The sequence below is a fragment of the Phyllopteryx taeniolatus genome, chromosome 2 (genome assembly GCF_024500385.1).
Source record: "Phyllopteryx taeniolatus isolate TA_2022b chromosome 2, UOR_Ptae_1.2, whole genome shotgun sequence".
Classification (NCBI taxonomy): Eukaryota; Metazoa; Chordata; class Actinopteri; order Syngnathiformes; family Syngnathidae; genus Phyllopteryx; species Phyllopteryx taeniolatus.
The window spans coordinates 12,442,504-12,464,903 of NC_084503.1; the positions used below are offsets into that span (position 1 = coordinate 12,442,504).

Sequence of the window (22,400 nt, forward strand, 5' to 3'; positions counted from 1 at the left end):
TCTGTGTTGCATCTATCCATCCATTTTCTGAACCGGTTATCCTCACGAGGGTTCCACCGGCCAAGTATATTTTTTTACCAGCCAAATGATTCAATCATTTTACATAGGGCTGCACAATATTCATTTTCCATACCGTTTATCCTCACTAGGGTCACGGGCGTGCTGTAGCCAGTTGACTGGGCGAGAGGCGAGGTACACCCTGAACTGGTCGCCAGCCAATCGCAGGGCACACGTAAACAAACAACCATTTGCACTCACACTCACACCTGCGGGCAATTTAGAGTTTTCATTTAACCTACCATGCATGTCTTTTGGATGTGGGAGGAAACTGGAGTACCCGGAGAAAACCCACACAGGCACGGGGAGAACATGCAAACTCCACACAGGTGAAGCTGGATTTGAACCTGGGTCCTCAGAACTGTGAGTCAGACGTGCTAACCAGGCGGTCACCGTGCCGCCTCTCTCTGTGTTGATTTGTGTATTTAATACATTGTGAAGATTGGTGCATTTATTTATTTATTTATTTTCAGCAAAAACATATTTTTGGCATCATTGAGTCATCATATGACTATGACTACTACTACTATTATGAATATTGAAATAACTACTGATTTGGGAAGCTCTTACAAAGACATTTTATATGATATATGAGCTGATGCGGTTTGTTGAAAATTTATTTTTGAACTTGTTACTCGTGAGCTTTGATCTTAGGTACTCCCCTTAAATCCATGTCAACTGCAGTGACGTGTGATGTGTTGTCGTTTGGTTGCCAAACAAGGTGTGATAATTGTAATTTCTAACAATTCCCAATGGGTTTACCATGACAGTAAGGAAACGAGAGAGGAAGCAAATACTTGCGCTAGCAGGAGATAACAACTGACGCCAGCGACAATTAATTTTGGTGCCAGTCAACATGGTTCTCTCCAGAGGTGGGTACAGTCGCCAAATATTTTACTCAAGTAAGAGTACTGTTAGTTGACAATAATGTGACTCAAGTTAAAGTAATAAGTAGTCCTCCCAAAAAAAAACACTTGAGTAAGAGTAAAAAGTACACAGTGAAAAAAAACTACTCAAGTACTGAGTAAATGGTAACTTCTGATTTTTTTTTAATCAGAGGATGAACATCAATAAAATAAAAATAACAAAATAAAATGTGAATGTGGCGGCACGGTGAATGACTGGTTAGCACATCTGCCTCACAGTTCTGAGGACCCGGGTTCAAATCCAGCCTTCCTGTGTGGGGTTTGCATGTTCTCCCCGTGCCTGCGTGGGTTTTCCCCGGGTACTTCGGTTTCCTCGCATATCCCAAAAACATGCACGGTAGGTTAATTGGCGACTCTAAATTGCCCATAGGTGTGAATGTGAGTGCGAATGGTTGTGTCCTGCGATTGTCTGGAGACCAGTTCAGGGTGTACCCCACCACATAGGCACGTCCATTAGCCAGGCTGGTTTATCTAGTGTCTATCCCTATGCCCGGGAAGCCCAGTAGAAGACGTTGTTTGAGGTCATGTGACTTCCTTGTGTCGCTTGATTGGTGAATTAGACTTAAACGTCACTAGCGCTTAAATTGGATTGGTGCAAACAGAACCCAATGCGGACGTTGAAGTCGTAGCTAGCTGAATTCAATAATTGCGATTCATTCGACTCGCGGGTGTGCTGGAGCCTATCCCAGCTATCTTCGGGCAAGAGGCGGGGTAGACCCTGAACTGGTCACCAGCCAATCGCAGGGCACATAGAAACAAAAAACCATTCGCACTCACATTCACACCTTCGAGCAATTTAGAGTCCTCAATCAACCTACCATGCATATTTTTGGGACTTGGGAGGAAACCGCAGTTTTTTTTTCCTTACTAATGTAATGACTGAGCTGATTCATGGTTGTGAAAAGTTAAAAGCAAACCAACAAAAAAGCAATCCAGCAAAATGAATATTCGTAATTGTATGCATTCCTGTATGTCAGCCCTCAAAAAGCATGTCAAGACAGATGAGTGCATCTCACAACCACCATCGTATCATAGTGTCTTTCATTTCTAGTGTATTTCAGGAGTCACTTTTTAAACATAACCACCAAACCTCAAATGCTGCCCTCAACTTCAGTAGTTATTCCCAGAATGGTTTTTGACCAGCAGTGCAGACATGTACAGTTCCAGTTAATGTCTTCCCTCAAAGGTCAGCATGAATAGACACTATTACTCAAAATAAGTACCACAATAATTCACTCTGCGGGCTTCATCAGTAAACATGCCCTCAAAATTATCTATTCCTCCATCCATCCATTTTCTATGAGCTGGAGCTGAATTTGAATCATTCGTACTTACATTGATACCTTGAATAAAGTCTTCAGTGAACCTAACGTGCATTTTTTCTAGAATGCAGGAGGAATCCAAATTACCCGGAGAAAACCTACACAAGAAGGAGAAGAGAACATGCAAACTCCACATGGAGCCCAGAACCTCTGAACTGTGAGGCAGAGGCACGAACCAGTATTCCATCATGCAGAGCAAAACTATGAACAGGTAACACTGTGTAGTGTATATCTCAAAGAATTTATATACAGTCTATATTTTAACACATTCATAAAATAGAGATGAATCTAATTATTTAATAGAACAGAGGGCAAATATAGTCTGATGCACACAATGGCAGTTAGTCACCATTAGATATTAGATTTTTTTTTTTACAGAATTTAGTAGGGTTTTGCGCAAGAGTTATGCCTACAAAATTTACATACTTATGTCCAAAACCATACTTTTTGTTTGTTATTTCATCTAACAAAAATAATATGCCGTACAACCCCAACCACATTGAAATCATGCTAAAATACCACAATGTTGGTTGAGCGTTTGCACAACCAATATATCGCACTACTCGTCACTTTAAACCGCATACACTCCTTGAAGTCTCAGCGCCCTTTGCACAATGGTCATTGCACCGGTCTATTGCAATATTAGTCATTCGAACTGCTCTAAGTGCTAGAGGACTCTGCATCTTTTTGCACAATTGTTTTTTGTCAATGTCTTTATGTCTCCAAAGTGTTCTGTAAATTGACTGTCTGTTGTACTAGAACGGCTCCAACTCCCGGAGACAAATTCCTTGTGTGTTTTGGACATACTTGGCAAATAATGATTCTGATTCTGATTCTGACCTACTAGCGCAGCATGTGAGACAATTATGACTGGACTGCTGTGTCCGCTGCAGTGTTTTGGAGTCTGTCACTGTAGGGTTCACCTATAGCGTAGTGACGCTTGTGTTGATAAAAAATAGTCCAGATTATATGTAATGTGGACATTTTCATTTTCACGTTGATTTGAAGAGCACTGACATCTTATTGGATTTTCATTTAAAAACAACATAATACCAAGTGTCCTTGAGCCAGGACACGAAATTCCAATGGGGTTTTATTGCACTGAAAATACTGTTTATGTACCGTTCATGTCATAAGGATCTAGAACTCAGCATATAATTTTTAAAGTGTAATTATCTCGTCATCAGACCTTGTCCTAATCACACGTGCCCTAACTCATGGAACCAAAAATAGTTGCTACACACTGCAAGCAAGATTTGTGACAGCCGTATCCCTTGATGTTCTCACTTTGGTCAGAGCATCCACCCTGTCAGATGAATCTGAGGGTAAGGGGAAGAAAAAACAAAAGCGCATCCACCCTGTCAGATGAATCTGAGGGTAAGGGGAAGAAAAAACAAAAACTGAACGTTGCCTTCATAGTAATTGTTTCAATATGTTCTGCCAGAACAGATTGCGGTATTTTGCTTCCCTGTTGGAGGGCACTGTATCTGTCGTCCTTCCCTGTCACATGGCATCCATGTTTCTCATTATTGCAATATGGCATTTTCATTTCACTGTCGGACTGGACCACATAGACTCAATGTGCCTCATCCACCGGTCACCTCCTATGATCATCGATCTTGGACAAACCATTGCACAGCAACCCTGTAGCCACAAATTCACACTTAGCTACAAAATGGGGGAATAACAGAAAATATGCACGTAAAACTGGCCATAGACAATCAAAATAAAACATTTGTCAGACCCTCTGCATTTGTATCAGATCAAACAGAATGCTTTCATTTGGCCCCGTAAAAACAAAAATTGGACAGAAGATGAGGTGGTACTTTACGTTTTCAATGTATTGTTTATTAATTATCTTGTGGCTCTTTTTAAGGATTTGCAGTCCATGTTAATTGTTAGAGCCTGTCTAAGTGGCCATGGCAATTCCAGAAACAACAGTCAACCTCCTCTGGCAGGAAGAAGGCCCTTAACCACAAGAGCTGAGGCTGAAGGGGAAGGTGGGAGGTGAGCCAGAGGGAAGGCAGCCTGCGGTTGTACATCTTTGGAAAGCTTCATGTGTTGCCGAGACAGTGACTTAAGTGACTTCAGCTCATCTAAAAGATGCTCATCATGAGCGGTTGAAAGCCACCCTTTTCATTCCAGCATGAAAAGCAAACCAAGCCCATCTGGAGAGCACAAGAGGTTGCCAAAATAGGAAAAGAAAAACTGATTGGCTTTGGAACGACACTGTACAAGTCATAACATACACCAGCCTTTACCACAATAACAGAAGGATGTTTAGAATTTTAATGTATCAACAGGGTTTCCCAAAAATCTGTAAATATTTACTCATAAAGCAATGGAAAATGCAGGGGCCTCCACAGTTGGTCTCTTTCAACCTATTTAAATGCCAGTAACTCAAAGCAGCCACCATGGCAAATTCCACACTGCATAGAGTATTTGTTTTGAAGCCCATGTTTAGACTCCATTTATAAGGCCAGTGTCTCCACGCAGAGGGCTCCTGCTAGGATGATAAGGAAGTGTCTGCCTTCTCAAGATGAAGTCTAACAAAGGAGGAGGGGGAGGTGGGCAGTGGACTCACAACTGCATTATCTTGCAATGTGGGATTCATTTGAGAAGCCAGTTTTGACAAATTACGCATTCCTTTCTCCCATCATCACCCTTGCAAATGCCTATGGTCTTTCATGATTGAGCTCAAATGTACATAGAGTATATGGCCTTTGGAGTGCAAGGTCTGTTCTTGGCCATATTGAGCAAATGAGCCAGAGAAAGAATCTCTCACGCCTGCCTGTAAAATATGCACAGAAATGGGTTTGTTGTAGTGTGAAAAGATTTGGCCAACTAAGAACTGTTAGGCTTAATAGCTTTGACTAGATATTCATTAAAAGCCACTGACATTTCAAGCAGACCGGTAAACTACTGTCACTCCCTAGCCTTTAAAAAAAGGATTCATGTGTCTTTCTTGTAGAAAAGAAGGGATGCCGCATTGGCCCAATCTGTAAGTCATTAAAGAACATCAAATTAATTCTCTGTCAAAAGCCAGGAAGAGATAAAAAGTTTGATCAGTGTTTCATGTGCTGAACAGCTTTACAATCTTTGTACTCAGATGCTGTAAAGTCGGGTACATGCGTACCGACAATCGGCCCAATTTTGAGGCCACTTCTCTTTTCTGATAAAAGACAGCAAAGGCCCAATAACTGGATGATTTTTTTTCCTGTGGTGTGGGGTGTTTTAAGAATGATATTTTTTTCCCTCAATCTGCTTGGAAAACGGCCAACAATTGTAAATGTTAAACCTGTTCAATATTTACGATCGCAAATCTTTATAACGTGTGATCAACACTAAGTTTGGCCAAGCTACGTCCTCGGTGATTTTGTATGAAACGTAACAATAGCCAGTTTGGAAGCAATCTGAAGCTCACACTCTTGCCGCACTAATAGGAGAGCAACTGTTTTTTTTAAGTGTTTGTATAACATATCTACCAAGTCATTGATCCCACTAAAAGGAAGAATTTGCAACTGCAGTGTAGTCACCAAATAAGATAACAGTTAGCCTAGCTTTTTCTATTTTAGTAGTCAGCACAAACTCTGCAATTTTATTTTATTTTTTTTCATGAGTGGGTTCACGCACATTTTACAAAAGCGGTTAGTATTTTTGAAAATCAGGATGTGTGTAACCTGCATAATTGGACAGGCTGATATCTGGATTCATCCAGTGACTATTATGTGTTTCATGCATCATTTTGAGCAGTGTACAGCCAGTTTTTGAGTACAATAAAATGGTGGTCAGGGATGACAATTAATTGTTGTAACTGTTCTTTTGTTCACTTATTACCACCATTGTAAGGGGCATGCTAAAAGTCGTCAGTTGCCTCATCGCTGCACTATTTCAGCCGCACCCCGAGAGGTAATTTAGTATAATTCTTAGCAGCAGGCAGCAGAAAAGGTGAAGACAGTGAAGTGATGAATGTGTGAAAGCTGTGCCCATGTCTGAGAGCAGTACGCAAGATTTTCCATGAAGACGGGCTGCTGGCATCTTTACTGTTGGGTATGGACTATATATTACTGTTGGTTTATATACCGGTTAAACTGAGTCTTTTGACATTACAAAAAGTGCAATAGCTTAGTAATTACAACTAATTAAGATGGACATTTTTATAGTTAACCTTTGTGATTTCCTATGGGTGAGACATTTTTAAGAAAACTGAATTCTTCTCAACAAACTGTAGACAGGGAAAACGTCCCTCATAAATTCTGTGTGTGTGGGGGGAGGGGGGGTGGGTCAAATGAGCTCATGCAAGGATGAGACAAATCTGTAAATTAAAGTTATGAGGTTTAACTTCTGTGGTAGACAGGCATTGGACAGCAGAGAATAAACCACTTACATTAAACACATGACAGTCACAGTGGTCACCACCCCTGTGTTGACTATGACTGTCCTATTGACTTCATCGTTAATGAGTTTCAAGCTGCTATTTTGTGCTGAGTGGATGAGGAGTGTGAATAATCTGCAAGATGCACCAAATACTAACAATCATGTTGATCTGGCTTGTCCATGAACTGATCCTCATGCCTCTTGATCTGATTTTAAATAAGATTAGGATCATGCTGGGATCACATTCAAGTCAATACTGTACTAGTACAGTATTTGTAATCCACACAGTCATTTAAAAAAAATAACCAATTTGGAAATCATCTATCTGATGCAAGGAAATCATAGTGTATGAAAATTCATTATAAAGGTACTGTAACATTTTAAATAAAAAAGAAAGGGCACGTCAACGTCGCGGTTCTGGAGTGCAGGGTTCGAATCTTTGCTCTGGCCTTCCTGTGTAGAGTTTGCATGTTCTCCATGTGTGTGCATAGGTTTTCTCCAGCTGCCTCACACATTTCAAAAACGTTCAAGTTTGGTTAATTGAGGACTAAATTATCCATAGCTGTGACTGTGAGTGTGAATGGTTGTCTATATGTGCCCTGCGGTTGGCTAACAACCAGTCCAATTTGTACCCTGCCTCTCGCCCAAAGTCAGCTGAGATAGGCTCCAGTTTGCCCATGACCCTAATTAGGACAAGCGCTATAGAAAATGGATTGAGGGATGATAGATGAAGGGATGGATGGAAGGATGGATGAATGGACTCATGCACAGACTAACTGACAGACGAATGGAAAATAATAGGGCATGGACTGATTGCCTTCGAAATCCCGATTCGTTGTCGTGTTGACAGTAACTAATTACTTCCAAATCAGAATTTAATTGTTACTCCTTGTATGATTGTAAAATACAGACGTCATTGTCCAACAAATGAAACATCCGATTTGATTATTTGAAAACTATCTAGTGTCCTTATAAGTGGGTATGTTGAGCAGGGCCGATAATGAACAGCTCAGGTTTAAGGACCAAAACGTTAGAGGACATCCAGATTAGAGCAATCGCGTGGGCTAGTTAGTTTTAAATCAATATCAAATGTAAGTTTCTCACATTAAATGTGTGTTAAAGTATTTTTTTAAAGTGAGTGGTTAAAGTTTTAAATATCCAACCATCCATTTTCTATTCCGCTTATGGTCATTAGGGTCATGACATGAGTGTGCTGGAGCCTATCCCAGCTGACTTTGGACGAGAGGCGGGGTACACTGGTCGCCAGCCAATCGCAGGGCTGAATATTTACCTTTTGAAATTCTAATTCTTAAAAAAAAAAATCATACAGTAGCTCATTATTTTCTAATAAGTGAAGTAGTCACTTTAGCTTTCACACTGCAGCCATCACACTGTAAATTAGTTGCTCTTAGAGTGTGCTTTTGAACATAGTTTCATGATTTTATGTATATTTTTTGGCGGCACGGTGGACAGCTGGTTAGCACATCTGCCTCACAGTTCTGAGGACCAGAGTTCAAATCCCGCCCCCGCCTGTGTGGAGTTTGCATGTTCTCCCCGTGTCTACGTGGGTTTTCTGCGGGAACTCCGGTTTCCTCCCACATCCCAAAAACGTGCATGGTAGGTTAATTGAAGACTCTAAATTGCCCGCAGGTGTGAATGTGAGTGCGAATGTTTGTTTCTGTGCCGTGCGATTGGCTGACGACCGGTTCAGGGTGTACCCCGCCTCCGCCGAAAGGTAGCTGGGATAGGCTCCAGCAGCCCGTGAACCTAGTGGGGATAAGCGGTACAAAAAAATGGATGGATCTATATTTTACAGATGCGTATCACTGAATTATGCAGATTAACAGCCTCCAAACACCAGGCACAACCTCACTGGCCTCAGAGAAACACAAAAGTGCTGAGGTCACTGGGGAGCAGTGTCTAGTTCCTGTAGTTCTGTTAACGGCCACTAGGTGCAATAATGTGGTCTGAACCTAATCAGTCAGTAAAGAACACTTGCGGGAATTAGTAAATGCATATCCTGTACTGTATAGCAGTGATTACCAACCACTGTGCCGTGGCACGCTTGTGTTCCGTAAGAGATCATGTGTGCCATGGGAAATGATCTAATTTCAGGTCCAAAAATGGTTTATTACCTCCAAATAATGTAGCTTTCTTCATTTGTCTACGCCAACAGTGTATAGTGACAGGCAGAACAAATAATTACTCTTCCACTGGAGCGCAGAAGGTACAATTAACCAGTGTATCCACTGACATTCCTAAAACAAAAGTCATGGTTTCCTGCAAGTACATTTGCTTTGTGTTCACTAAACATCAGATTTCACACTGAGTAAGTAAATAATCATGATTTCAGTTTACACACTTCTTGTGACAACTTTGTTTGGCATGTAATATGTGCCTTGGCTAAATAACAGTTCGGGGTTGCTGTATATTGATAAACATGGAACTAAGATAGACAAATGTACAGTCAATCAGGACTTGTGTATACTATGTAGAACATGCCTTGTTAGGTTGCATGCAGCTACCCCTGCACAGCAATCACACAAGTATTACAAAATGTGAACTATAGCAGGGTTCACAAGGAATGACGTTATGCACCATCATTAAGTTTTATTCTTGGTAAATGATTTGTCTAATGTATAGCTTACGTTACTATCTGTGAGCCCTGAGGCACACCAATTTAGCGAAGCAGGGGGCACATGACGAATGTGACGTAGGGCTTGTAAACCAGCGGAGGGAGCTGTTCCATATTTCCAAGTGAATGTCATTGTTTTACCCTCTGATGTAGGCTTGACACTGAATAGGCCTGTTTTTTCTCATTCGGCGCCCTTTGCACAATGGTCATTGCACCGGACTATTGCGAGATTAGTCAGTCGAACTGCTGTAAGTGCTAGAGGACTCTGCATCTTTTTGCACAATTGTCAAAATAAATAAATTAAAAAAAAATTCGTACCGACATTACCAGATAACTAGCAACCCTTTATTGCTCAGTGACTGTTTTTCTCAATGTCTTTTTGTCTCAAAAGTGTTCTCTGTCAATTGACTGTCTGTTGTCGTACTAGAGCGGCTCCAACTACCGGAGACAAATTCCTTGTGTGTTTTTTGGACATACTTGGCAAATAAAGATGATTCTGATTCTGATTCCCTTCCCGCTTTAACCAAGTCACAAGCGAAGTGTGGTTTCTCCTTGGAATCATAGCTTCGCTGTCATTTTTATTGTCTTTTTCATCCCCTGCTAAAATACAATACACAGTAGCCCAGGGATCATTTTAAGCAACTTTAGCTGAAGCTTAGGGGACTATTTTTTACTACTAAGCCTTTCTTCGGATTTCCAGGCACCGTGTGATGTCATCTGCCGAGTCAAGTTACATATGCTTAAATATGGCCTCTATATTTAAATATCTAAACCATACGATATTGTAATTATGATGACAGGTGCTTTTCATGTGTATTACATATCATAATAAACCTTATTCAACACCTACAATGATGAGTTGTAAAATCACCAACTGTTCATCAGTAAATTTGGCCTCTTTTAATTTTGATCAATTTTATATGGATTTTGAGTAAAAAAAAGTGCACCCAAAAAACAATACTTCATAATACTTTGTAATCTGTTACTTTGCACATTTGGGCTTGTGGTATGTTTTTGTTTAAATTAGCTAAATACCACTTCTCATTAGTAGGCCTATGATCATAGGCCATAGATCATTTAGAGTAAAGCACAACAATTAGGCAATATGTGTGGCTCATTAATTACAATTATGTCAGGACATTTGATTCATTCAACATGCAAGGGCTTCAATTAGTTTTTGTTTACAATGATGGACAGAAGACTACGTACTGTAAGCTAAACATGAAAAACAAAGCACATATTATATGTCTCATGAATGGCTTTAACTTAACGTAGACTGTAATGTTCACGTGTGATTTTGACCAGGCACACGATCGACCTCTAACCTTAGATTGATGCAGTATTATGCAGTGCACTTATTGCAGTTCAGGTTTGGTGGACTCTTGTATAGTATTGGATTTGTGGATGGTCGTTCATCTTTTAGTTGTTGATACGTTTTTAAATACGGTATCTTTAGTTTTTAATTACACAATTATTGTAATCTTCTTCAGTCGTGCACCTGACAAATACCCTGTATTAAAAAAAGAACAATACAAACAAAAGAATGTGAAAAACAAAAGTCAAAACGAAATCCAAACTATACTTCTAAAAAGAAAATTCCAACCCTATTGAAAGCGAGGATCACCCTGAATTGAATTCCCGCAAGAAGATCCTTGCCACATTTTAGCGGTGGCCTGAACAAGCCACCAGGATCCAAACTTCTGTGAGGCTCCAGGCCCCGTTTTCCGGGGAGCCACAGGAGATCCAGCCCTCCTCTGCTCCTTCGCCACCACGCTGCTCGCTCACGTCCCAACCGTGAGCGGCGAGCTGGCTCCGGCCGAGATTTCTCTTTCTGCCTGGATCCCATTTTCCCTTCATCTAGCAGCTCCTTCTCGTTTTGTGCTTCCGGCCGACATTGGAGTGGAGCGGTCGGCGTGTTGGACCTCGCTCGCCTGGTCAGCTCGTCTTTGCGCTGCGCCTCCGTAGTCATGGATTGATTAGTGTTTTTTTTCCCCTTCCGACCTCTGCCTGGTCCAAGTTGCGAAAAGAGTGTGCCTTAACCTGCGGCTCTCTATCCCAGCTCCATGTTTCACCCGGACTCTTTTCCAAGTACCTGGCTCCGGATGCGTCTTGGCGGTGTACCGCTTTGAACTTTTTTTTTTTTTTTTTTTTCTTGGCGCATATTCCGGATTTTTAATTTCTTTCTTTCTTCAAGGATTCCGTTTAAAAATCGGGATTCCCGAAGCCTGCCGAGATTTATTTGTGAAAAGTGATGGCCGAGCGGGGAGCTGTGTGGCTCCTCTCTCTCCTCTCCTGTCTCACCTTTCTGTGCACGGAGAGCACGGCGGCCAAGCATGTCGACAAAGGTACACGTCTCGCTCGTTTTTCTCTCTGGTCTTGCTGATTTATTTTTTATTTTTTTTGTTTAGTTTTTTTTTTTGCCATGCCCAAGTGTGGAAACTTCGATCATAACACCGCCGTGGTAGAGACGGACAAAGCTCAAATTGTTGTGCTACAAAAGCAGACATGACGGCTAATTGTGTTGCGCCTTTCACAATTTTGACAAGTTTCAAAGTACACTTGTTTCACCCGGCAATAGGCTACATTTGTCTTCCAAATCCTTCACCCAAATTGGTTTGCTGATTTGAATGTGGAATGCAAAGCAAACACGTGTTTGAATGTGTTGGCCTCTCTACGCAAATAGGCACGATCAAGCGAGGGAAGCTGCACCATCAGTCCAGTAGACATGTCATTACCTGGGTGTCAATACACGTTTAGCTGATGGATAAACACATTCCCAAATCATTAGCTTTTCACCATCAGTCCAACTGGTGGTGTTCTGTTGTGGGAAATGTCACTGCCCACCCCCCTGTTCATTGTAAGACCTCAGAGAGCTATTGATTGCAGCCTAAGCTCCAGTCACTGTTGGCATTTTAAGCATAGTGATAGAAAATACCTGTTCGGAGTTTTTCCACATACCTCCTCTTAGCTGTGTTATCACAGCCGTTCAAGCGTGTGTTTAGAAAAGATTATTGGGCTCGACCAATGTGTGTGAGGAAAGGCTTCCTAAAGAAGAAAAGCCTGGGATTGACGGGTCTCTACTTGCGCATGAAGCCTGATGAAAGAGCTCTCCTCCATGAGGAGCTCTGCAGTGCTGGTGGAAAGGCAGATAGAAAAGAGAGAGGGTGTAGTGTGGAGAAAAAAAAAACACCACCTTGGTTTAGTAGGAGACCCATACAAAAGAGGGAGATGGGGGTAGGGTGAAACAGGCTGACTGTCTGGAAAGTAATAAAACCAGGAGATTAGGGGGGCCAGGGAGTTCCTTTGGGAGTTTTGATTGATTCCAGAGAATTGGACTGGGTCCCACACGCAGTGAGGGAGTCTCAAATTACTAAATATGGGGTACCTGCCCCCCCCCCCCCCCCCCCCCCCCCCATAGGCACCAGAAGTTATCTTAAAGTTGGCAGCAAAGTCTGTTGCATTTGGGTCGGGTACAGATTCAACAGATTGCCTCACTTTTAATGAAAGTTCTGTCTGATCTGTTGAAATGTGGCTGCTATTCTTCCCTGCTCCCTTTGCAGCGCCCTGCAAGTTGTTGTAACATTCCACAAAAAGTTTGGCTTTTGTAAACAAGTTGCTGCTGGCAGTGTAAAATCCACTTAGGCCCTATCTTATCTCTGTAATCCTGCTGGGATCGACTTGTGTGCTGATCGTCTCCCAGCGGACAATGCAAATAACTTGCTGAAATGTGTAAACATTAGGCCACCCTCTTTGCTTTTCCACAGCACTATGCACAAGATTTTATTAACACAAGACCACCTTAGATGTAACATCGCCTGCAGACTTCTCGAACAACAGTTGTTTTCATTGGCACACTGATGGTCTTCTTCAGCCTTTTCAAAACCTCCTGTCCAGTTCTGTTTTGGGTTGCATATTTTCAAAGTAAAACACTTTTAAAGATTATTTTTTTTTGGGTGACTTTTTGTGTGTGTAAAATATTGTGAATAGAGTCTGTCAAGGAACTTAAATAGTAATAAATTCACGTCTGTTGTGTTCTTTATACTTATATACGGTACATGATCGTGTTATGGCAATAGGTGCTATATTTTAGTAGGCCTGGGTGTTGTTTTTTGGATTCTTCTGCTGAAATGTCAAGTTGTCCCCATTGTGTGTTGTGATTGGGAAGCTCTGGTGGTCCAACAGATTATGTAGAAGAGACCAATAAATTCAGCTTGAATTAATCATCCACCACGCTCTTTAAAACCTGTAATTAGGGCTGCCACGATGAGTCGACTAATCACGATGACGTCGACAAACAAAACCTTTATTTTTGTTGCACAACTTTTTAACAAACAGTATTTAACAGTTTCAGTGCAAAATTAATCTTTAAGTAAGAATACAGTAAATGACAGATAATAATAAAAAAAATAAATGTACCCCCAAAAATTATACTTTACCAAGGGCAAACTGAATAAATATGCTATCACAAAGTTTATTTATTTATTATTATTATTTTTTTTAACTGCAGTCAAGCCAGCCCAAAAATTACATGAGGGAAGTTGGTGTTCGAGAGGAGGATGCAGGAGATAGGCTTACATGGAAAAGGATGACGCGCTATGGCGACCCCTAAAGCGACAAGCCGAAAGGAAAAGAAGAAGCCAGCCGAAAGTCTTGGCAGCCGCCACAACAATTGTTAATAGTGTTTTTCCGTTACATGCCGCCTCTGCCTATATATATATAGCAGAGACTAATTGACTAAATAATCGGTGACTAATCAACAATCAAAATAATTGTTTGTGGCAGCCCTACCTGTAATGAGTGTACACACTTTAAGGCCTGCAACACACAAAGCAACTCAGCTAAAAGTGACTGAACCGGACAATCGCAAAAAATACAGCTGGTTACTCCACGCCACACATCAGGCAAGATGAACCTGCAAATATAGTATATATAAACTCGCTGCAACTTGCGGAAAAACTCTGTGTTCTTATCGGGAAATAACATTTTTATGTTGTGGAACCACAAACGACATGGGACGTTTATCAATGAAGAAGCCGCAGTAGCTATATTATAATGACACAAAGTAACTAAATCGACGAAAAATAAAATGTGTTGATATATTTTATAGGGTGTTGGTTCCATTTGTTGACTGCACTTGTGGATTTCCGTGACAGAGACGCTCCACGCTTCATTGTTTCATCCACAGATCCAAAGGAGATTTTAAATAGTTTAGTAGTATTTAAAAATAATATATATATACACGATATATAATGTAATGTTAGACTGGATGTTGCGGTGTACCTGGAAACCTAATTTTTGTTGTGCAACTCTCCACACTTTGATACTTAATCTGAAGGTACATATGAAATTATAAATATAGTTAAGTGTCAAAACACAACATATATTTTATACTTTATTGGTATGGCTTGGCAATGGTGGCGGCCGGCTGAATATTGCTTATACTCGTAAAGTATATTTTGGTTCTGAAAGGTAACGCGATACGACATGGCAATTTTGATTGTCCGTTACAGCCGTAGCATTGTGACAGCATCCACCAGCGATTTGAATTTCGAATTGCAGTAAAACTAGTGACTGAAGATCGGCCACTCATGAAAATGAGTTAGCGAATCCTCCAAACTGTGCAACAGTTCAGTTGGTTTCAGCTGTCTCTCTCAGTCTGCGGCAGTCCAGACAATTCCTAACACGGCCATATTTGAAATAAGTTTTAGATACTGGTTTTTGTGGATTTTGACACAAGATTTGACAAATATGCTTGCAGTGTGTAGTCGTTGATACTTCCTGATTATACTTCAATCCATTGGGAGGAGAAAAAAAAAAAAAAAAGAAATAGCAATAACATGTCCAAGCAAAGCATCATACAGAGACACTGTCGACCATATTGAGTATACAATTTACTGGTTATTTATTTATGGGCTCAGAGTGTGCATGAAGTCCTAATGTCCTCTATCTAGGGATTTGGATAACTGTGCACTTTGCCAAGTGTTTGATTCATTTGCTACACTAATGAATCCCCCTTCCTCCCATTGGACATTTTTTTTGGTCTGCCATTGTAGAGAGTGGAGCTCACTGCGATCACGCTGCTCAGTGCTTGTGATGTAAGAGGTGGAGTAATGATGTCCCCACTATCATAGTTAAAAGTAGATCGTGCTGCCACCTTTGTAGACTAGAAACATCTTTATTGTCATGAACATGGCCGCATGCACATGAAATGTGTTCGCTGCATTTTACCCATCACAGTGAACACACACACTCGTTAGTGGAACACACTGGAGCAGGGGGCAACTTAAGTGCGCGGGGAGAAGTTCGGGGTATCAGTGTCTTGCTCAAAGACACCACAGCCATGAGTCCGGGAGATATTGGTGGATGGTCCAGTCGGGGTCTTGAATTTAGTTCCCCCACGGTGGCAGGCGATGAGCTTAACCATTGCACTGCACGCTGCGAGCAGGGTTTTAGCTACAAAGTCTGTGCTTGTAGGGCTTTGTGGGGAGGTCAAAATGACAGCAATTATTGAAATCATTTGCACTAAGTGTCACAGTTTATGGCGTGTAATTGTTAGCGGAGAAACCGATCGATATCTGCTGAACATAAGGGGTCACTTCTGCTGGTGCTTCTATTGGGGGTTACATGGGGCTGTGGTATTACCCAAATTAAACTTTCGGTTGCCTATTGTGGCACAGTAAAAAGACCATTGACTTTTAGTTCATCCAACAATGCACTACTGTTGACGCATTTGCTTGTAAATTAATCTTGTTAAAAACATTGCACTGGGGGTTTGTACATGGTGTTTAACTTCAGCCAAGGCCTCAATTATTTGCACAGTGGAAATAATGGACTTCTCGTAATTTTTCTGGATAGCAGAATTAGTGTGCATCAACTGTTTGTCTGGAGTTTAGGAACACTTGCACAATCATTTGACACACACTCATGCTAAAAAATACTGGCAGCCCCGGGGGGCCAATGTTTTTAGCCATGACTGTATAAAAGGACACATACTCGGGCTGCACGATTATGGCCAAAATTCTAATCACGATTATTTTGATCAATATTGTGATTGATTATTCCTCATCTTAGGGAAAAATCTTTATTTGTATTGGACTACTTTTCAACAAACAAAATGTAACAGTTTTCAGTGGAAAATTATCTTAATAATAATAATAAAAAGATTGATAATAAATGGATAATAATAAAACAATTCTACTTTACCAAGGGCTAGCTGCATAAATGTGCTATTACAAGGCACAATCACAAATTGCAACTTAATGGAAGCAAATACAGTTAATGTATGAACTGCAACAACAGCTGTGAGCACTGACTTTTCATTTGAAAATCTTTGTCAGTATAGTGAATTGTGAAAGACTGGTACGTCTCCGGTGTTCTGCTTGACCGTTGGTCAGTCGTGCACGGTCACCAACTTTCCCTCTCGATTTACACCCGGCGTTTTTTCATTGCTTTCAGGCGAGCTGAAAAGTTGCAGTCAAGGCAGCCGCTACAACAATTGTTAATAGTGTCTTTCCGTGACACGCCGCCTCTCCACCAACGTGCTGAGAGGGCCAACTTCAAAATAAATCTTCATATATTACTACATTGGACATCAATGCCATATTAGGCTTTTATTTTGAAGTTGGCCCTGCAGCGTGTTGCCGGTGCTCAATGAAGATTTAAAGTAGGCTTTACACGATCAGGATTTTTGGGGCCAATCACCGATCAGTGAGTTAAAAAAAAAAAAAAAAACATAACCGATCCGATCACAAGATGGAGCAATGTTTCTATTTAAATGACCTGTTCATTTACTGTATATACTTGTGTACTTAATTGCTCCAAAAATTATATTTACAATAAATAATGTATCTTTGTTCCTCTATTTATGCCAGTGAGGCATAGTGACAGACAGAACAAATGAATGGTCTTCTATTAGATGGCAGGAAGTAAATACAGTAATTAATGGGTTCACTTTTTGTAACATTTTTGTTTGTTGGTGTGCCGTGAGATTTTTCAATTGTAAAATATGTTCTTTGGCTCCATAAAGGTTGGAAATCACTGCTCTAGTCAGATCGTGTATCCTAATCAGTCAGTTCAAACCAACACTACATCATGACAGTAATAATGGGTGCTAACTTACTGTAATTAAATTACTTTAGTGTAATTGAATTACTTCACACACACCGAAACTTTCGAGCATGATTAGACAACACGCTGGCATGTTTACGTACAACCGTAAGTGCTAGCACTAGCTTGCTAGGCTACATAACGTTTTGTTCCCTGCTTGCGAGCCGTATTGTATTAAAAGTACGTGAACATATGTCAAGCAATCCTTGAAGGAACGTCTTCTCCAGAGCACCGGTGACCACCACCACACGTTTTTTTCACCCATTTTGTTCTTTTTGGCACGATTTGGGCAAAAAATTGCCGCGATCCGTTGTTGTTGTCATTGCCGTGGTAACGGGTGCTGGTCCCGTTGACCGGTGAGATGTTTTCTGGTTCCACCCCTCCGACAGTGTTTGATTTTACAAGATAAAGCCTAATGATCGTAAAAGACTGCATGTGATGGTATTGGAATACATGTCGTGTACTGTTGTCACTGTCTGACCGAGATACGGCAAGATTTTAGTAGTCTGACATAGTGCAATCATGAAAGACCAAATTTGTCTTGTAGTCTGATCCAGGCATTACTATCATCGACTGTGGTGAGCTGCATGGAACTTGAAAAAAGTTGAACGCTGTCTAGATGCTATAAAGCTGTCAGAGGTTCTGACAACTTCTTCCAGACTTTATTACCCTGAGGAATGCTCCATTTTTCACATTCTTGTACATGTGATACACGCTTATTTGGAAGGCTCACTTTTTTCTTTTACCTATTTCAAAAAGGTTTTACTTTTTAATTGTACCGGTATTCACTGCTGTTGTGCTTACCAGGCTTCTTAGTTCTGCTGTGATTGAGTAATCGTGAGGGTTAATGACTTCTGGGGGAGAAGAGCCTTCCTTGGAATTGACATGTGAGAAGAGAAGTTTGAAATCAGACCTTTGGTTTTACGTGTTTACTCTTTTCTGTGTACTAATCTTTGGTTCTCTAATAAACACATCATGTCTGGCTTTTGTCCTGAAGCCTCCCTCTATGCCAGAATTCAGAAGATTGATCTTGTTGAAAATGGTGCAGTTTCATTTTGACATTCTTGCGTGTCTGTCAATATTTGTTGAACAGTTTGTGGTGATGGGTATACTAGCCGATTGCATGGAGTTGATGAATTGTATCTTAAAGGAATTGAGGGAAAATGGAGTGCAAAACCTGGTTCCAAGGAGCATTGATGCTGATAATTCAGTCTCAAATAGATCACATACAGATCACAAACATTTATTAGTCTCAGTAGTTTGGCAACACTTGCCATGATCATTTTATTGGGATCTAAAAACACAATTAAGGTAATATATAGTTAATGTAACAGTGAGGTAGTGAGTCTTCATATTGGCAGCCACTGAGGTCACAAATGATAGCATTCTAAATGATTAATAACCTTCATTTGATTGTACCATACCTGCTGGAGCGCCAACATCCTGCAGCTCTCAGACATGAATTTATTCTCTGCTGTCTTTTTGGAGGACGTCCAGGATGTAATGAATTTACCTGAAGGTTTTTCGCAATGGTGTAGTTTTGTGTTGTCGTGCAGCTGTTAATCAGCTTGTGCTTCTAAGAGCAGTGCAAGAATCAAACAGCATTCCTGATAGTGATTTTGTGAACTAATTGATCCTGTACCCATCAAAGGCTCAACACAGAATTTAGATTTTCTGATCATCTGCACTGTGGGGGAGTGTTTACTGTATATGGGAGAGACTGCATTCACACACATACAGTACATCATCAACTATGTTACGCAGAGAACTTCTCAGGCTTCAGTCAGTCAAAGGAGCTCTTCATATACTGGAAGGGTGTGGAGGCCCTCTCTCAGTCACAGAGAGTCAATTGTGGGCGCTACGTAATCTAGCCTGCTGCCATCTTCTTGTGCCCGGCCTGTGGCTCTTGGCAACTTTAGACATGGATGGCTGTTTGTGACTTTGTATACAAACTGATGTCCACCATCTGAACTTGAACTGTTGTTCTATCAACGAGGCTTTTGTTTTTCCTGACTTTAACTCCCATTAAGAACAAAAAAAAAAAAAGTGCTGATTTTATATTGAAAAAATGGGGTTTAATTTTTTTATGTGTGTATGTATGTGTGTTATTGCAATTCATTGTAAATGTCGGTGGCACGGTGGACGACTGGTTAGCACATCTGCCTCACAACTGACGACCCAGTTTGAAATCCGGCCTCTCCTGGGTGGAGTTTGCATGTTCTCCCCGTGCCTGCGTGGGTTTTCTCCGGGTACTCCGGTATCCTCCCACATTCCAAAAACATGCATGGTAGGTTAATTGAAGACTCTAAATTGCCTGTAGGTGTGAATGTGAATGTTTTGTCTATATGTGCTCTGGGATTGGCTGGGGACCAGTTCAGGGTGTACCCCGCGTCTCGCCCAGAGTCACCTGGGATAGGCGCAACCACGCCCGCAACCCTAATGAGGAGAAGTGGTATGGGAAATGGATAGATGGATGGACCCCAGACAATATTATCTAAACTACCGTGGCCGTATTAATACATTCTGATAAAGGTTTTAAAAGCTTCATATGCGTATATACAAGTAGTGGTGGGCGATATGGGTAAAAAAAAAATATATATATTTTTCTACTTCCCAGGGCATTTATTGATGGACACAGCATTTCAGAACAGCAGCTGTTGTTTATTTTGTAAAGTGCTTCATACATATACTGCAAAACATTGCACAAGAATATTGTATGTATGTATTAATATTTAACAATTAAGAACTTACAAAGTTATGTCCAGGCTGTATACAGGAGAATATGCCAAATCAGGTTTGCGCAATGTTTTTTTTAGTTAAGCTTTTGTAAAAAAAAAAAAAAACTTTAGATGACTGCTAAATGTAAACCTAATAAAATATTTTAAACCAAATAGATTTTTGTTTGTCACTACAGCACACTATCGTACAAACGTACACGTTGGCTAGAATACTGTAGAAAGAAATGTCGTTGATGGCTTACTTTATGTCTTGCCAACGTTTACGTGCTTTGTCATATGGTACGCGTTTGTTAAATGACTGCAATGGTTTTCTGAGTTTGGTGTGCAGATTTACTTATCTTTTCTTTAGTGGTAGTCGTGCTTGAGGAAATGCAACATTTTAAATAATCCTCATACTCTGGGTTGGGAGGGTTACTTTAAAACTGTATTCCAATACAGTTACTTGTCACCTATGACGATGATGAGACGTGTAATCTTTTTTTTTTATTCACGGTGACAAGTTTGGCAGCTGGTAATAGTGTTTAAATAAGTAAAGCAGTGGGTGATCTGTGACAGGATAGTGAGATATTTACTTATGGTGCGGTCATGCGGACAGTTTTTTTGTTTTTGTTTTTGTAAATGTTATTCAAAATAAATAAATCCTCCAGTGAATATACGATCGAAACAGCACTGTCCATTCTCTTCATTTCACTTTTAAACCGACTGGGTTTGGGAAGCCAGCACGTACATCGAGAGGCCTGTTTCAGTTTCCTGTTGGCCAACAAAAAAACTATAGATGCGTTCCATTGAGGTCCATAGCGACTATTCACCCACTTGTTAAGCTGCTAAACTCGTGAAAACATTGCTCAGAGTCGGGCCACTAGTTTGAGAGCGAGAGTTTGTTTTGCTTGCTCGTGAGTCACATGACTGAATCATGTCCGCTGATTTGGCGAATGAGGACTATGCACTTCCTCCTATGCCGTCCATGCAACTGTTTTTTTTTTTTTTTTTTCGAGACAGTAGGAATACTTGCCCCCTAAACCTAATAACTGGTTAAGCCACCCTTAGCAGTAACAACTGCACTCAATTGTTTGCGATAACTTGCAATGAGTCTCTTAAAGCGCTGTAGAGGAATTTTGGCCCACTCATCTTTACAGAATTGTTGTAATTCAGCCACATTGGAGGGTTTTTGAGTATGAACCGCCTTCTTTATGTCATGTCACAGCATCTCAATAGGATTTAGGTCGGGACTTTGACTAGGGCACTCCAAAGTCTTCATTTTGTTTCTCTTCAGCCATTCAGAGGTGGACTTGCAGGTGTGTTTTGGATTATTGTCCTGCTGCAGAACCCAAATTCGTTTCAGCTTGAGGTCACGAACAGATGGCCGGACAGTTCTCCTTCAGAATTTTTTTGGTTGACAGCAGAATTCATGTTTTCATCAATCACAGCGAGTCTTCCAGGTCCTGAAGCCCCAGACCATGACACAACCACCACCACCATATTTAAGTGTTGGTATGATGTTCTTTTTCTGAAATGCGGAGTTACTTTTATGCCAGATGTAATGGGACACACACTTTCCAAAAAGTTCAACTTTTATCTCGTCAGACCACAGAGTATTTTCCCCAAATTCTTGGGGATCATCAAGATGTCTTTTGGCAAAATTGAGACGAGCCTTAATGTTCTTTTTGCTCAGCAGTGCTTTTCGTTTTGGAGCTCTGCCATGCAGGCCATTTTTGCCCAGTCTCTTTCGTATGGTGGAGTCATGAACACCGACCTTAACTTGCCAGAGGCAAGTGAGGTCTGTAGTTCTTTGAAGGTTGTTGTGGGGTCTTTTATAACGTTTTGGATGAGTCGTCGCTACGCTCTTGGGGTAATTTTGGGCAGCTGGCCATTCCTGGGAAGGCTCAGCACCGTTCTGTATTTTCGCCATTTGTGGATAATGGCTCTTACTGTGGTTCGCTGGAGTCCCAAAGCTTTAGAAATGGCTTTATAACCTTATCCACACTGATAGATCTCTATTACTTTCTTTCTTATTTGTTCCTGAATTTCATGATTTCTAGATTTTGAGGATGTTTTTGTCTACTTTACTTTTCTTGATAATAAAAAACATTTTAAAACTGCATTGTATGTTTACTTGTGTTGTCTTAGACTAATATTAAAATTAGTTTGATGATCGGAAAGATTTAAGTGTGACAAACATGCAAAAAAATATATCAGGAAGGGGGCAAACACTTTTTCACACCACTGTAATTGACAATCG

The 22,400-nt window shown here is 40.8% G+C and overlaps 1 protein-coding gene and 1 long non-coding RNA gene across 10 annotated transcripts in view; both read left to right on the top strand.

The window, feature by feature from the left end:
• The window catches only part of LOC133471578 (uncharacterized), a 39,976-nt gene extending 33,903 nt beyond the window's left edge, over positions 1–6,073 (top strand). Inside the window, exons 5-6 of the long non-coding RNA XR_009786259.1 lie at positions 2,370–2,516; positions 4,182–6,073. This is a non-coding gene — a long non-coding RNA (uncharacterized LOC133471578). The remainder of the gene's footprint in view (positions 1–2,369; positions 2,517–4,181) is intronic.
• A 4,983-nt stretch (positions 6,074–11,056) lies between these two features.
• neo1a (neogenin 1a) overlaps positions 11,057–22,400 on the top strand; it is a 210,099-nt gene continuing 198,755 nt past the window's right edge. For 8 of the 9 annotated variants that reach the window (XM_061761154.1, XM_061761182.1, XM_061761203.1 and 5 more), the window contains exon 1: positions 11,058–11,662. In XM_061761154.1, coding sequence (XP_061617138.1) covers positions 11,569–11,662 — 94 coding nt within the window. In that variant the 5' untranslated portion in view covers positions 11,058–11,568. Of the gene's footprint in view, positions 11,663–22,400 lie in introns of all 9 variants that reach the window. The other variant, XM_061761212.1, reaches the window with a different exon arrangement.